Raw genomic sequence first — 15,104 nt, 5'->3', positions numbered from 1 at the left:
ATTCTTTGTTTCTTATTTTTACATTGTTTCACCTTTATGGAAAAGCTACGTTCTTCCCAGCCAGGGATACGGTGTGCTGTCTAGTCTGTCCTCTTGACTAAGTCAGGCGACAGAGAGAACTCTTTAATGTGAAGAAGCAAAAACTGAGGAAAGAACATGAGCAGAATTGATGAAATAATTGACCTTAAGGAGATAAACACTGACTTGATCATAAATCCTCAGGTGTTTTGACAAAGGGCGCTGTGAGTAGAGTAAACATCGTGTGGCTGTCTAGGAGGGCTGTGTTTAGGACTGTGTGTAAGGAGGGCTGTGTGAGATACAGCTCAGACAGGAAACGCAAGTGGACTTTAGGGGTGAGAACTGCTTTGTGACAGACAGAGCTGTGAGTGGCTACGGCAAAAGCTGGACTACCTCCCCTTAATGCCTGCTCCTGCACATCCTGGAGGCTCTGTCGGTTATGGTGTCCTGACCTCGGTGGACATGTTCCTATCTTTTAGAAACCTGATTTTTTTTCTATTCCTCCTTCCAAAACCTAGAAAATTTTGTTTCTCTCTCACTGAAAGAGAGAACCAAGAAGAGAGGACCCGGGAGTGATGTCACCAGGATGGCAACAGAGTTCATTCCTGACTTTGCCCCCCCCCCCCGCCCTCGCAAAAAGGAAGAGAGGATTAGACCTTCCCAGCCAGCCTCCTCTGTGACGGGAAGGACTTAACAAGATGGCCCGATTGCGCTCTCTGAGCCTGGATCGCTGCATGGGACCTGCCCACAGCCCTTTTCTGTTTCATGAAAATGCAGAGGGGAAGAGAACTCCACCATGTGACCACAGCCCAGGATTAAATCTCTGGTGCATGAGGGCCCACCTTGAACAGGTGGTTGCCCGTCAGAGCAGAAACTGAGCTCGGGGTTTCAAAGTTTCTTCAGTGGCCCTGGGTGGCAGAATGGAGGGAGTTCATTCAGTTTGCAGGTGTGCAAAACCCACGGAAAACAAACCAGTTCAAAGAATACTGTGGGCAAACAGTGTAAATCCGTAACAGCTCTTTCTATAGCAGTCTTCACATCTGATCCTCACAACAGCCCTTTCAGAAAACAAGGTAGTTGTTCCGGTTCTTATTTTTCAACAGATACAGAAACTGAGAGCCAGGAAACTTAAGGACTTAAGTGATAATACGTCCGAGGTCCCAGCCTGAAGTTCTTTTTACATCGAGCTAGATATAAGGTGGGACAGGCTGGTTGTGAGGTGTCTAAATGAGTGCTGAAATAGCAGTAACTTGTAGAAAAATCTGTCTCGTAATTAGGGGCACGGCAGGTTGGACCCATCTGAGCATCCCCCTTTCACTTGTTGCCTGACTGACCCACTTTCCCTGCCTCCAGCACCATGTAATGGTTGCAGGATTGAGCCAGGCAGGGAGTAAGAGCCACTGCTCCGGTGTTTGAATTGAGCCAGCAGTGTCCTTCTTCCAGAGCTGGACAGCCGCGATCCTCAAGAGCGCTGGCAGCAGCCCCCGCCCTTCAGGTGAGACGCCCTCCGCGTGGCAGGGTGCCCCGGGGGCAGGGGGCACCAGCGTGGAAAGCAGTGGCTGGATGGTGGCAGTGCAGCTTGAGAGCTTTATCCAGCACTGGGGAATGTTGTCAAGTTTTGGAAACAGAAATTTTCTATGTCTTATAAGCAAGTCTTTGTTGACACCTGTATGATAGGCGTTGCTTGTAATTAGCTGAAATTGTTACCTGTTTTGTGACCTTTTTTGTCTTTTGATTTGCATTCGAGGGAAGGTGTCTTGATTTCTGAATAGTTTAGACTTGGACCTGTAACAGCTCAGTAATCCTCAGCCTCTGTGACTGGTTTAAGCTGGGGGGAGGGGGGCTGAGAGTCATTTACTAAGTACTTCTCACCAAATCCAGATGGAGGGCAAACATACCTGTCTGACCATGTACTTGTTCTCACCTGTGGCCTCTGCCTGTACGCTCTGTCCCCTCTCAGGTCACTGTTTCCGGGAGTCTGCGACATATACGTGAGTGTTTGAGATCATTCATAGACTGGCTTCTTCACTAGGATATCTGTGTAGTCTAGTTTTAATCAAGAGGAAGGTGGGTCAGAATTATGAAAGTGAAAATGTGAGGGGGTTTTGGCCATGTTGGGTCTTTGTTGCTGGGCGGGCTTTTCTCTGGCTGTGGTGTGAGGGCTTCTCACTGTGGTGGCTTCTCTTGTTGCCAGGACTTCAGTAGTGTGACACATGGGCTTAGTTGATCCACAGCCTGTGGCCAGGGATTGAACCCGTGTCTCCTGCATTGGCAGGAGGATTCTTTACCACTGAGCCACCAGAGAAGCCTGAAAATGTGAGATGTTTACATTCATTTTGAGTGTATAATCAGAGGGTGGCTTAGGGGAAGTTTTCTGTTCTCAAACGAAAAGTATTTGTAGGAGGTGTATCAGATTACCAGGGTAAGCTTGCTCTTGGCTGTGTTACAGGCGCAGTTACACCAGGAGCCAGGCAGTAGCTACCCACCTGAGCAGACCTACACAAGGAAGTCATGGGGGAGAGCCCCCTTCTCAGTAGAAATAGCTCGTGTGCTACAGCATGGGCCCTTGTTGTTGATTTGTTGAGGGATATTTTATTTTATTTCATTTATACAGATTTTTAATATTTATTTTTTCATATGGCTGTTGCGGGATCTTAGCTCCCCCACCAGGAGTCGGACCCGGGCCCTCTGCACTGAGTGTGCAGTCTTAGCCACTAGACCACCAGGGAAGTCCATGATTTGTAGTTTTTTTAAGATTAATAGATACTTACGCCCAAATCAAGCTTTAAACCGTTGAGAAAGTTCCATTCCTCCTCTTCCGCTCAAGTCTGGCCCACAGGCATCTAGCTGTACTAGTGTCTTCCGAGAGTGCCTCAGGAGACACTGGGCGCTGATCAGGAAGCTGCCCGTCCCTTCTTCCTCATCTTAGTGCAAGTGCTCGTGCACTCCACACACTGCTCTGTATCTTGCCATGCTCCACTTAGCCAAGAATCTTAAAGGATCTTCCATTTCATTCTTTATAGTGACCTTGCGGATTGCCAGTTAGCTTGTTGTCGGGCATTTACTTCTACAAACAATGTGTAATTAACTTCCATGAATACAGAAGCAAAGCCAGTTCATTAGACACAACTTGACTATTTATGATTTTGTTTGTTTGTTTTTGTTTGTTTTTGACAGCCCGCAGCAAATTGGTTGGAAAAAGTGCAACTCTATCTAGGCATTGGGAGCACATTGAGGGAAATCAAAACTTACAGCTTAAATCAAGCAAAGAAACAGAATGCTCACTTTAAAAACATATAATCAACAGCAGCAACCACAAAAAGCCTGCACAGTCATCTGTTGTTTTAGCCCAGAGGCTAGCAGTCCAGCCTCCCTGACATGCCTGGAAGATTTCACTTACTGAGTAATTATTGAGCGCCAGTTGCATGCCAGTCCCTGCCTGGCTGGCCTCAGTAGGGCCTTACTGAAGCTCCAGTTGAAAAGCACACCCTTTTTAAGGAGACAGAGTTTTGTAATATTGCCTTTGGAGAAAAAATTATTGAAATGGCCAAAGTGAATTTCAGTTCATCGTGCTGCTGGGCTCATGTTTTATTTACTGTTTTTCCAAGATGACAGGATGTTTCTCCAGCAGGAGGTGATTTCTTAGATTAACATTTCTCTTGAAGTCATACTTACACTATCGCTTCTTTCAGCAAACTTATTTTCACTTTTCAAAGATGGTCATAAGAGAGGAAAATGTCATTTTAGTATCTCAAATGCTAGTCTTTATTTAGGATAAATGAACCTTGACTATTACTGTTCTCTTGGCAGAACTCAGTAATCCACTTAAAACGCTTCAATGGAAGATAGGCCTGGGTTCATTGGGGCTTCCTCCACAAATATCCTCACCTTTCCACTTACTCTGAGTCCTGTGTTAGTGTGAGGAGATTGGAGAAGAGGGATTTAGGAATCCCTCTTAGGATTCTTACAGTCCTTTCTCAGGGAGGCTTGATTAAAACCACCTTGTCTGTCTTATGCCAGGAATGCGTGCAGGTCTTAGCAGCTGACCTGAAGCTGGGAGAGGGTGGAGGTCTCTTTGAGGACTGTCGGTCTCTAAGGTCACTGATACTGAGTATCTGTCACCTCAGAGCTCCCAGTTAATCTGAAAGTTTGACTTGCTTTTCATCTGATTGTGCTGGTGGTTTGGCCTTAATGCCGTAAACACACTTGCTGAATAATATGGGATCAATTTAATTCCATTTTTCCTCCTCATAGATTGGACCTATGGGGTCTGTTACATCCAATTTCAGACTTCAGGATGAGTTGGTCACTTGGAAGGTACCTGCTTACCTCGTCTTTTTGGAAACCTGCAGTGAGACCAGCGTCTGAGTCCCCAGTCACTGTTTTGTTGTCACTCGTCTTGTTTACCCACAGATAATATGCCTAGTCTTCGTTAGCAGACTGATGGTTCCAGAGGTTGTGTTTATACAGACCCATTATTACAACCATTAGCACAACACTTGAAGCGCAGGTGGCTGTTGCTGGGTTGGTAGCACTATTTTTATGTGCAGAAGTTAGCGCTTCGACTGTTATTAGTGAGTATTCTCCAGCTTTCTCTAAAGGAAAGAAGCCTAAGTTCATGTAATAGCCCAATTTCTATATCCTTGACCTGACCCACTTTTTCTGAAGGTTATGCTATGAAACCTCTTGAGTTTTACAGGGTAAAATATGTAAGTAAACTCTTAACCTTGCCAAGCCTATAATTCTCTCCATTGTATGCTGTTTTGGAAACTGACCATCATTTAAGGAAACCACAAAAGCCAGTGGGGGCAGATTCATGCACGTTAGTGTGGCAGGCCAGTTATTCCAGGGTCGATGGCTCTTTTCATTCTCACATGTAATGCATTGGTGGTGGGAATCAAAATTTGAAGAGTATGTTCCTCTCCCTTTAATCACAGGCAGAGTTTTATTTCTGAAAGCCTCCTTTTGTGACTGCTGCTCTTGTTCCGAACCGTGTGTCACCTGTTTCATGTGGTTCAGTAGCCCCGGGTACAAGCATTCATGAACAAACACAAGCTCCGAGACTGCAGACGCCTGCAGGAGCAGCAGGTTTTTTAAGCGGTTGCCTTTCTTTAGCTCTCGGAGCATTCCTGAGTCTTGGGATTGACAGGTCATCGGTCTGACTGAGGTTTTTGACTGGCAGTGGTGCTGCTGTGGTTGATAGTGCCAAGAGTCCTGATTTGCTAGCATCCACGTGGAGCCATTTGTGTTGTGTTAGTGAGGGTGGGAGCACATCTCCAGGTCTCCTTGGTCCTGAGCTGATGGCAGAGTGTGTGCGTTCCAGCACGGAAGCCTGGTGGAGGATAGTGGAAACAACCTGCAACAGTGACTTTAGTTGGAGGAGGATGATTTTGGTGGTGGTGGTGGTTTGACTTGTTTCCGGAAAACATACTTTTAGGCTCAAGAGTCTAGGGGGTGGGCAGTGTATGTTTTGAAAACAGGCAGGCCTGTTTCGAAGACCAGTGTAACCAAATGGATACTTGCGCTCTGCTGGGATGAGGCCTTTGATACTTTGTGGCACAAGCAGTGTAGATCATGTCCTTGCTCTGTGTGTTTTCTGCCAGTGCCTGGATCAAAGTGGAACAGCTCAAGCCGTATCATGCACATAAGGAGGAAATGATAAAGATCAACAAGGGGAAGCGATTCCAGCAAGCTGTGGACGCTGTGGAGGAGTTCCTCAGGAGAGCCAAAGGGAAGGACCAGGTGAGAGGCCCCACGATTCTCACTTTGTGCCGACTCCGGACTGGTTATTTTTTGCATAGTAACTAACAGATTAAATATCACGTGAACCTGAAACTCTGTTCTCATGAAATGCCAGTGGGGAGAGAGCTACTTCAGGTCTAAGGCGTCAGCATTTTCCTGATCAGATTGAAACTCCACGCATCTGGTTGACCTTTCTGGAATAGATTGTTGCCCTCAGGAAAGTCGTTTGAACCCAGCAGAAGTCCCTCAGCTTTTGAGTACAGCACAGGCCTTCTCCCCTTTATGGAGGTTAGGAGTATGCCTCTGGGATCTGTCCACTGCCTGAATATAAATCCAGTTTGGGGACTGTGGGCAAATGACCTGAATTTTATTTTACTCTACTTCCCCAAATGATGGGGAAGATGACAGCGGCGCCTACTTCATAGGATTAACACGTGGATGACGCATGTACAGAAAGTGCTCACCACAGGGCACGGCCCGTGTAAATAGGGGTCGCGATGGTAGCAGCCATTGTGCTGGTTATCACTATTATTATTAAACTTACAGACATCATCCCACAGTTCTGCTGATGACAAGAATCGGCGTAATTCCAGTGAGGAGAGAAGTAGGCCAATCTCAGGTGATGAGAAGCGCAAGCTTAGCCTGTCTGAAGGGAAGGTGAAGAAGAACATGGGAGAAGGAAAGAAGAGGGTGCCTTCAGGCTCCTCAGAGCGAGGCTCCAAGTCCCCTCTGAAGAGAGCCCAGGAGCAGAGTCCCCGGAAGCGGGGTCGGCCCCCCAAGGATGAGAAGGTTGGTTCTGTCTCTGTAGCTTCTGGGACTGGTGACTGTCCTTCATACAAGGCAAAGTCGAGCTCTCCTGTGTGCTTCAGCTCCCTGAACGGACGTAGGGCCCCCTGCTTTGTGCTGCCCTAAAGAATTCTGCAGACAGGGAAGGGGCACCGCCTGGACGCACAGGCATGAAACAGGAACACGGAACTCGGGCGTTCAGCCAGACACATGGTCAGGAGTAGAAGGGTCCACTGAGCCAGCGTGCAAGGGCTAAGCAGGAAAGAAGGGAAGGCCTTCCACGGACGAAGGGCACAACCCACATGGGCTTGATGTTGGCGGGCATAGTATCAGTCCTCGTACAGGACGGGGAGGAAGACAGACGGGTAAAGGCAGCTTGTCACTAGGTCATGGAGAGCCTCCAGGTCTGCGTCAGCAGTGTTGTACTGCCATGGAGTCAGTAGGGTGGTGTGAAGGTGTTAGAGCTGAACGTGGAGGTGGCAGTGTGCGCCAGGCTGTGTGTTACAGGGCCCGGCTGGCAGTGAAGGAAGGCTCAAAGCCGATAAGAAGGGTAACATCAGGTGTTCATTCATAATGGGGTTTCCTTGGGCAGGGGGAGGGGGGCGTTAGCAAATACTGAAAGGAACTATGTGAGAAGCACTTCAGAGGAGGAGTTGGCAAGATTTGGTAACTGGTTACATCTAGGGGATGATGAGAAAAGGGGAGGGGAGATGATTTCAAGTCTGTACCTGGAGAAACTTGCCTTTCTTCTGAGCAGAGGAGTTGGCTTTTGGGGCGAGAGGACCGGTTCTGTATGTAATGACATTGAGCGATGTCTAGACTACCAGGGAGGCTTCCAGGAACACAGGACGGAAATGTTGGTGTTGGGGAGCGAATATCTAGAGAGGACATTAGATCCCAGAGCCCTGATTGTGGTTGTCTTGAGGGAAAGCCAGGAGAGAGGAGAGGGGAGGGAAGAAGTTGGCTTTGCAGAGAGAATGCCCACAGCTCAAGGCTGGAAGAAGTGGATGGAGCCGACGAAGGGAAGTGAGGCAGAAGTAGCATACCTCTCACCTTTGTGTGGGTCTTGGGAGCCAGAGGAGGAAGGTTTGAGGTGAAGCAGATAGTCTGTCAGCACACAGGGGAAGGTTGTTAGAGCAGGATCGGAGACTGGAAGCCAGATGGCTGGCACAGACCCGGGATGATGGGGCGGTGACGAAGCGCCGGATGTCAGATGGAGGCGCGCAGGTTGAGACACCAGCGAGACCAGGCAGGGGCGGGAAGAGGGTACTTAGGCACGAGACTGAGCCGAAAGTGTTAGGGTGGCGGCAGCTGCCTCTGCCGAGGCCATGCCCCACCCTCGGACTCCCAGCCAACTTTTGCCAAATCCTTTGGTTTTTCTCAAGAGAAGCTGGAAATACAGATTTTAAGTGAAATATTCCTATTTTAAATGTTAGAAGCTAATTCAAATTTTTACAACACTTCTAAGTACAAAGGAACGTCACTCTGGACTACATTCAGCCTGTCAGCTGCCGCAGTACAACCGCTGCGTTAGAGCGGGCCCTTCTGGCTGTTCAGTGACCCAAGACACAGTAGATGAGAGCAGCTGAGTGGTGGGCACCTCCAGCTAGAGTGAGGGGAGTTTAGAAACTGCCGGGTGTGGGGCATGAAGGACTTTCAGGAGATGTGATCTGGCTTGATCCGATTGAGTTGATTTCCTGCGGACCCACAGAAATCTGGGCTGTCTGGTTTTATCTGTTTTCCAAATGCATGCTGTCCGGCATCTCACACCACGGATCTCACCACCTCCTGTCCTCACCCTGAAGAGAAACAGCTTCTTTGGGGTAAAGGGAGGTATGAAGGAGAGGTAAGGAGGAGGCCCTGGGGTCTCCATGACCTGCTACAGCTGTACGACGGTGGCCAGCTCCCTTCACCTCAGTTTCCTTGTCTGGTCATTGAAGATAATAGTGCCTCTTAGGTTTGTTTTAAGAATTAAATGAGTAACACAAGCCAAGCACATAAGACAGTGCCTGCAACACTATACATCTGACAGACATTGCACATTTATTATTTTTCAGCAGCAGCCTTTGTGCAGTGAGAGTGGTGGTTGTAGTGCACTCCTGGGGGCTGCTGCCAGGCTTACGTGGAGGGACTCTTCTCACACAAGCGTGTGTGTTGCTATAGTGATTGTCATTTGGCTGGCGAGCTCCTCGCTGAAGCAGAGTGTAGTAGTCTAGCTGGGCAGAGCCCCAGATGAGTGCTGTTCTGAGCTATAATCCTCTGTCCCGTGAGGATTAACAGAAAAGGCTGAGCTTGACGGCAGGGGTGTTGATTACGTGCGGGAAGGCGAAGACTGGGTTTGTGTCCAGCTCCATGGGGGAGCCATGCTCAGGGGGTGCACACTCGCCTTCTCTCTGGGGCGCAAGTCCTGAGCGGGGAACTGGGACTCTGGGCATGGACCACAGGACAAAACAGAGCTATCCTGTGAGGCTCTCCTAAAAATCCAGACTCAGACAGGGAATCAGGAGTGGAGGCCTTTGCTCAGTGCTGGGTGGACAGCTGTGTTCCTGCCTTACGCTTGTTCTGTTGTTGTGGTCACTAGGCTAGTGACCGTTTACATTTTAATTAATTTACATTAAACCCAAATTAAAATCCAGTTACTCAAGTCACATTGACCACATGACAGGTGCTCCATAGTAACACGTACCTAGACTGAGCAGATACAGAACACGTCCATCATGCCAGCAGCTTCTCTGGGGCAGCACTGCTCTGGGCTGCTTTGTTTCATTTTGCTCATCTCCGCGCCGGTCTGGAGATCTAGGGATAAAGCTATACAGGTCGTCTGCTCCTGCTCCTCTGCCACGGGTTACCTCTTGTCCCTGTTCCCACTTGCTGTCTCCCAGCCTCGGTGGCCCTCCTGACACTTCACCTCAGCTATCTAGTGGAGAGCTTGACCTGCCGCACTGAGCTCTTGACTCCGTGCCCCCACGGCGCCTGCCTTCTGTCTGGGGGGGAGAATGGACTCGTGGATCCTGACCGCTCCAGGATCTAATTCTGGCTTCATCACTTAGTGGCTCTAAAATGTTGGGCAGATCTCCTCACTGCACCACGTGGCTTCCCTAGTTTCTTTTGAGATACGATGGATTCCTTTTGAAGCCAGTACTGTTTTCCTAATGCTCGTTATGTGCAATAAGGAGTTTCCCCTGTGACCTGCTGATCACACTGCAGACCACAGTTGCCTTTCAGGTTCCCTCCATCCTTGAGGAATTTTGGCCCAGGAACACATTTGTCATTCTGGACCAGAGAAAAGAAGGCTTCCCTCTGTGTTGACAAGGACTTGCCCTGTTTCTCCAGTCATCAGAGCTGTGCCTGGGGAGACCTTGAGGCTGGCTAGGGTAGTTTGGGGTGGAGTGTGACTAAAGCAAAGCAGTGAAGAGGGGCCCCCAATTGAGCGAGGAAGACACCTGCTCCTGAGGCGCCACAGTGTTGTGACCACCTGTCTTTCCCTCTGTAGGACCTCAGCATCCCTGAGTCTAGTACTGTGAAGGGGATGATGGCTGGACCCACGGCCACGTTTAAATGGCAGCCGAACGTGAGCGAGGTAATGACCTCTCCCTTGGGCCATGACAAGCACAGCCTCAAAGCTGGTTTCCCAGCCTGACTGTGTGGTGTGCTTTTCCCGACACTTTTTAATTGCCAATGAATACAGAAGTTTGTGAGTCCACCCTGGCGCAGGCTTGCTGTCAAGTTTGATTTAACTCACTCCAGACCATTTGGCATACCCACTTAACCATCAGGTGTATAATCACATATCCGTGTTACAGGTTTTTGCTTTGGGGAGTAGTGTTGATTTTTACAAAAGTGGGATCATTCTGCAGTTTTTTCCCACTTGGTACTTTATAGAGACACTTTGGTCACGTGCGTGGCTATTATGTTTGGTCACCTGCACGCTGCCTCATCCTTGGCGTGGGTGCGCCCACTGCTCCCCTGCTGCTGGACCTGCTTGTGAAAAGCCCTTGAAAGTCCTGCAGTCGTTGCTTCCTCCTTCCTGTTAATATTAACCCTCTGAGCATTTGGCACCAGGTACGAGGGGGCCAAAATCCTGTGACTGGAGGAGCTTGAGAATTTGGCTTGATCTGCTGGGTCATCTGAAGTGACTGGTGAATGCTGGATTTAAAAATCACTGGTACACTTTTTAATTATTTTTCCACAGTGTTTGGGAGTAATTTATACACCAGCCTGCCAGAAACATCCATTCTTTTCCACTTGAAGCCAGTGTTCCTCCAGTTGAAATGGGCATTGTTTATAAAAGGCTTAGAACCAGAGTGGGAAAAGAGCTTCCAGGTAGTTATAAGCTCAGCTCCCAAAGGTGTGTCAGCCAGAGGAGAGACTGGTTATCAGTAGAAGGGGGGGACCTCTGGTGGAAGATAACTTGTTTTATTCAATCATTTTCTGATTTCAGCCTGTTAAAGATGCAGACCCTCATTTCCATCACTTCCTGCTCAGCCAAACGGAGAAGGTAAGCTTGTTCCTTGAGGTTCTTGATCTTCCGTTAGGAGCTAGCCTGAGGGGAGAGTGCTGGTTCGCTGGAGCCTCACCCTAGTCTGCTGCCTGTACTGCTGTCCAGAGCAACTAGTTAAATTTAAATCACATAGAGGACCACTCATGAATCAGGCATTGTTAAGATTTAAAAGGAACCTAAAGAAGCTTTTAAACCTAGTGGCTGTGTGCTTGAGACATTGGTGGTTGCCCTCAGAGTCTAGGACAGAAAGCCAGCCTCAGGAGCTGGCACGGGTGGCCGCACCCATGGGTGGCCAGTGCTGCTGGATGAAGGCAGTCTTCCATGAGCCCTGGGGGTGGGGGGCGGTTTCCCCAGGTGTCTCCGCAGGGCTGTCAGCTAGGCTGAGCCCTCATAGGATCTGCTGATGGTGTGTGACCTTGGAGTCGACACGTCCGGATTCCAAGGCGAGGTACGCTGGCCACGCCTATAATTTTGGACATATAAACCTCTGATTTTCAGCGTCATCACCAGCAGAAAGCAGCTTGTAGAGCCACGTGAGAACTAGAGTAATGCAAGTTAAGTTTTCATGTGTTGGAGTTCAGCAAAGTTGGACACCAAAAAGTTTTGATCTTAACTTTCCGTTTTGGGTCTCATCTCAGTAGGGAAATAGTAACTAAGACCAGTTAAATGTTCAGTTTAATAAGTGATTTTTTTTCACTCCCTCTTTATTAGCCAGCTGTCTGTTACCAGGCAATCACAAAGAAGTTGAAAATATGTGAAGAGGTACGTAGGTTCTACGCCTCGTCACTTGTATTCTCACCAGGACCTGGCACTGGCAGGCCACCTGACGACCTGTGTTTCCTCCCCCAGGAGACGGGGTCCACCTCCATCCAGGCCGCAGACAGCACAGCGGTGAATGGCAGTGTCACACCCACAGACAAAAAGTAGGGCCTTTGGGGGAGGGCTTCCTTGGGCTCTGGTTATGTGGGTCTGGGGGTGACTTCAAGGCAGCTTCTTAAGGGTTGTATCCCAGCCATTGCTGGGACTAAGTGGAAAGAGAAAGGGAAAATTATAATTCTGAACGATTTGCCTGGGAGTAACTTGGCTTGCGGGAGACAGAAATTGCCCTGTGAATGTACTATGGATTTGCTCACTAGTGAGTCTCCTAAGCTGGGAACACTTGGGTCAGTGGTTCTCAGACCTTCCTGAACCACCTGGAAGACCCTTCGTAAAGCACCAGTTGCTGGGCTGCACCCCTAGAGTTTCTGGATCAGTCGGTCTCGGGTGGACCAGTTCCCAGATGAGTGGCTGCTCATCAGGAGACCACACTTGAAGAACTCCTGACCTTGGCCCCGGTGGGGGCAGGTGGGAGCGAGAAATGAAGGCAGCCTGTTGTCTGCTTTCCCCCGTCCTCCCAGCATACCTGCTGGCTGCCCTCCGCCCCACCCAGACAAGTGGGGAGCCTTGACTGCAGTCCCCAGGCCTTAGGCGGCATCCACCCTCGCCTTTACCTCCATTCTGACGGCCTCTTGTGCTTCTCAGTCGTGATGATGAGGGCTCTTAAGGCAGGAGCATTCTCCTAAATAACGTCTGAATCTCCCATCTGAGTCTTCTGTGCGGTTCTTTGTCAGACTAAAAACACTTTTTTTGTGCTGTTGAAGTCACTTGTTCAACCAGATATATTTGGTGAACTTCCATTGTGGTGTGAAGGAGCTGGAGGCATGTGCTAATTAAAGGAGGAATGGGTGTTGCCCATTAAATCAATGAGCAATGTGTTGGCTTTTTTTTTAAAAAATCCAACTCCAGGCTGAGGACAGAGTCCAGTGTTTCCTGCCATCACTCAAATCCTTTTTTATTGTAAGTGTAAAGCCAGCTACTGAGCAGATTAGCTGCATCGCACCCAGTGCACCTGGTCCACATTTTCTTTGCCTCAGGGACACCGTGAGCAACTGTCAGTTGCCATGTACAAATACATAAACTTTACCCCCAGGTCTTCTGGGTGTCCTGGAACACTAAACAAAGGAAAGAGAATGAGTCGTCATGATTTACAATCCTAGAGGAAACTGGTTGCCACCCAGATAGCTGTGAATAACAGATTATACCTTTGGTGAGGAGAGTGGTGGGTCCCATTTTCAGCATTTGATTCCGGTGACTTAGAGCAGGCTAGACAGAAAACATGAGAGTGTTGTATTCCCGCAAGGGTAGGGGAACCTTTGAGCCCATTGGCAGAGGTGGCTGCGGATATGGCTCCTAGGAGACTGAAGATACTGAAGGATAATGCCGGTCAGAGTGAAGAAGCTGCAGACAACATTAGAGCTGAGAGAGAGAGAAGCTGGAAGCGAGACCGTGAGATAGTAAATGAAGAAAGAGGCGTTGCTTAACCCTGTCTTGTGCAAGGAGAGATATTTGAGCAAGATAAAATCATCCATAGAACCATGTGGCAGCTATGAGCCCCAAGTTCTGGGGCTGCAGGAAAGAGCAAGCGAGCTGTAGCAAGTGCAGGTAAGCAGCACATACTGACCACCTGAGTTTTAGTCACAGAAGGAGCATAACTGGCCTGCAGTTAGAAGGCATGGAGAGAGCAGAGGAGGACGGGCCCAGGTGGAGCAGTGTGGGGGAAAGGTTCAGGAGAAGATTCCACATACCGGGGAAGACTGACTCCAAAGAGCAGGCAAGGCTTTGAAGAGGCGTGGTGAAGCCCATCCCTGCTGACTGCATGAAGAGAGCAAAGGTGGTGCAGAGCCTGAAGCCAGGAAGAGGAGGTGACCACCAGGGTGTCAGCTTGTGCAGGCGAGGGCGGTGGGGGCTCCGCACGTGTGGCGCCTGTTACGTGTCATGGATCCCAGGGTGCTCAAAGTTGGCACCTCGAGGCCTTGCACCTGAGGTGGCTGGTGAGGAACTATTGCATGCGCTGAAGATAAATGTCTGGTTTCTCACTGCAGTGGAGTTGTAAGCTCAGCCCCTCCGTCAAAGCAACAAGGAAATGGTTGGGAAGATTTGCCGTAACCTGTATGAGTCATACTTCTTGCAGTGGCAATTGAGGGTTTAGAAATGCCTGTGTAAACTTATGAGCACTTTTGAACAGGGCCGGAGTGAGAAAAGGCACGCTCTGCCAGCACTCCTGCCAGCTCTGCGGTTGTGGTATCAGCACACTGCAGAGCAGCCTGCCTGGTGGACTGAGGTGAGGATCCCCAGGTTTAAGAGGAACAGAGCCAGGGTAGTATTCATAATCCCACCCTGTCCTCCCCTCCACCCCATCCCCCACTCTGAACTGACCAGTCTTGTCTTTCTAGGATAGGATTTTTGGGCCTTGGCCTCATGGGAAGTGGCATCGTCTCCAACTTGCTAAAAATGGGCCACACGGTGACTGTCTGGAACCGGACTGCAGAGAAAGTAAGCATTCATGGTGGTGCTTCTTGGGTGGGGTGGGGCCTGGGCCTTGGAGTTGGGGCAGCTGAGGATAGGAGTCGCCCTGCTGTCTCTGCTCCACGTTCTGTGTGCATGGAGTGGAAGCCAAGCTCCTAGTCCAGGCAGGGGATGCAGATAAGCCAGCACAGGATGCGATCATAAAAACTCAATATTGAAAATACCCAGAGGTATAGCATGAAATAGAAATTTACCCATCTCTGCCATTACCTGAAATAGATAATAGGAGGTAATAGGGGAAAAAGCCTGTCAGGTTTTTCCGTGTGTGTGTGTGATGAATACATTGATATGGAGAGTGTCCATCAGCAGATCTGCTTCATCCAAGGTAATGGCCATGCTCTGTTGTGTTTGGATTGTGTTAACAACCCTGTGCCACAGACCATTCTGCAGTGAAGGAGCTGTGCTGTATCTGCACTGGCCTCTGTGAGAGCCACTGACCTCATGTGGCTCCAAAACACTTGGATTCATGGCTCATGGACTGACGAATCAAATTTTAAGATTATTTCACTTAAAATTAAGCAGTCCTAGTGGCCAGTGGCTACCACATTGGACACGACAGGTTCAGAAATTGTTAATCTAAGGTGGTCCTTGGCTTCACGGGGCCTGTGTGTGCCATGAAATGGAATTCCAAGTCTTGTGTAATGGAGAGAGG

The 15,104-nt window shown here is 49.1% G+C and overlaps 1 protein-coding gene across 8 annotated transcripts in view; it reads left to right on the top strand.

Moving 5' to 3' along the window:
- The window catches only part of GLYR1 (glyoxylate reductase 1 homolog), a 31,407-nt gene that overhangs the window by 4,686 nt on the left and 11,617 nt on the right, over positions 1 to 15,104 (top strand). For 4 of the 8 annotated variants that reach the window (XM_042240656.1, XM_060406044.1, XM_027961844.2 and 1 more), the window contains exons 4-10: positions 5,622 to 5,760; positions 6,307 to 6,549; positions 10,040 to 10,126; positions 10,988 to 11,044; positions 11,759 to 11,809; positions 11,897 to 11,970; positions 14,320 to 14,419. In XM_042240656.1, coding sequence (XP_042096590.1) covers positions 5,622 to 5,760; positions 6,307 to 6,549; positions 10,040 to 10,126; positions 10,988 to 11,044; positions 11,759 to 11,809; positions 11,897 to 11,970; positions 14,320 to 14,419 — 751 coding nt within the window. The remainder of the gene's footprint in view (positions 1 to 5,621; positions 5,761 to 6,306; positions 6,550 to 10,039; positions 10,127 to 10,987; positions 11,045 to 11,758; positions 11,810 to 11,896; positions 11,971 to 14,319; positions 14,420 to 15,104) is intronic. The other 4 variants (XM_042240659.1, XM_060406046.1, XM_042240658.1 and 1 more) reach the window with 1 other exon arrangement.

The sequence above is a fragment of the Ovis aries genome, chromosome 24 (assembly GCF_016772045.2).
Source record: "Ovis aries strain OAR_USU_Benz2616 breed Rambouillet chromosome 24, ARS-UI_Ramb_v3.0, whole genome shotgun sequence".
In the NCBI taxonomy this organism is placed as follows: domain Eukaryota; kingdom Metazoa; phylum Chordata; class Mammalia; order Artiodactyla; family Bovidae; genus Ovis; species Ovis aries.
Note: the sequence above shows the minus strand (reverse complement) of the source record. Positions and strands in the feature narration are given on the sequence as shown.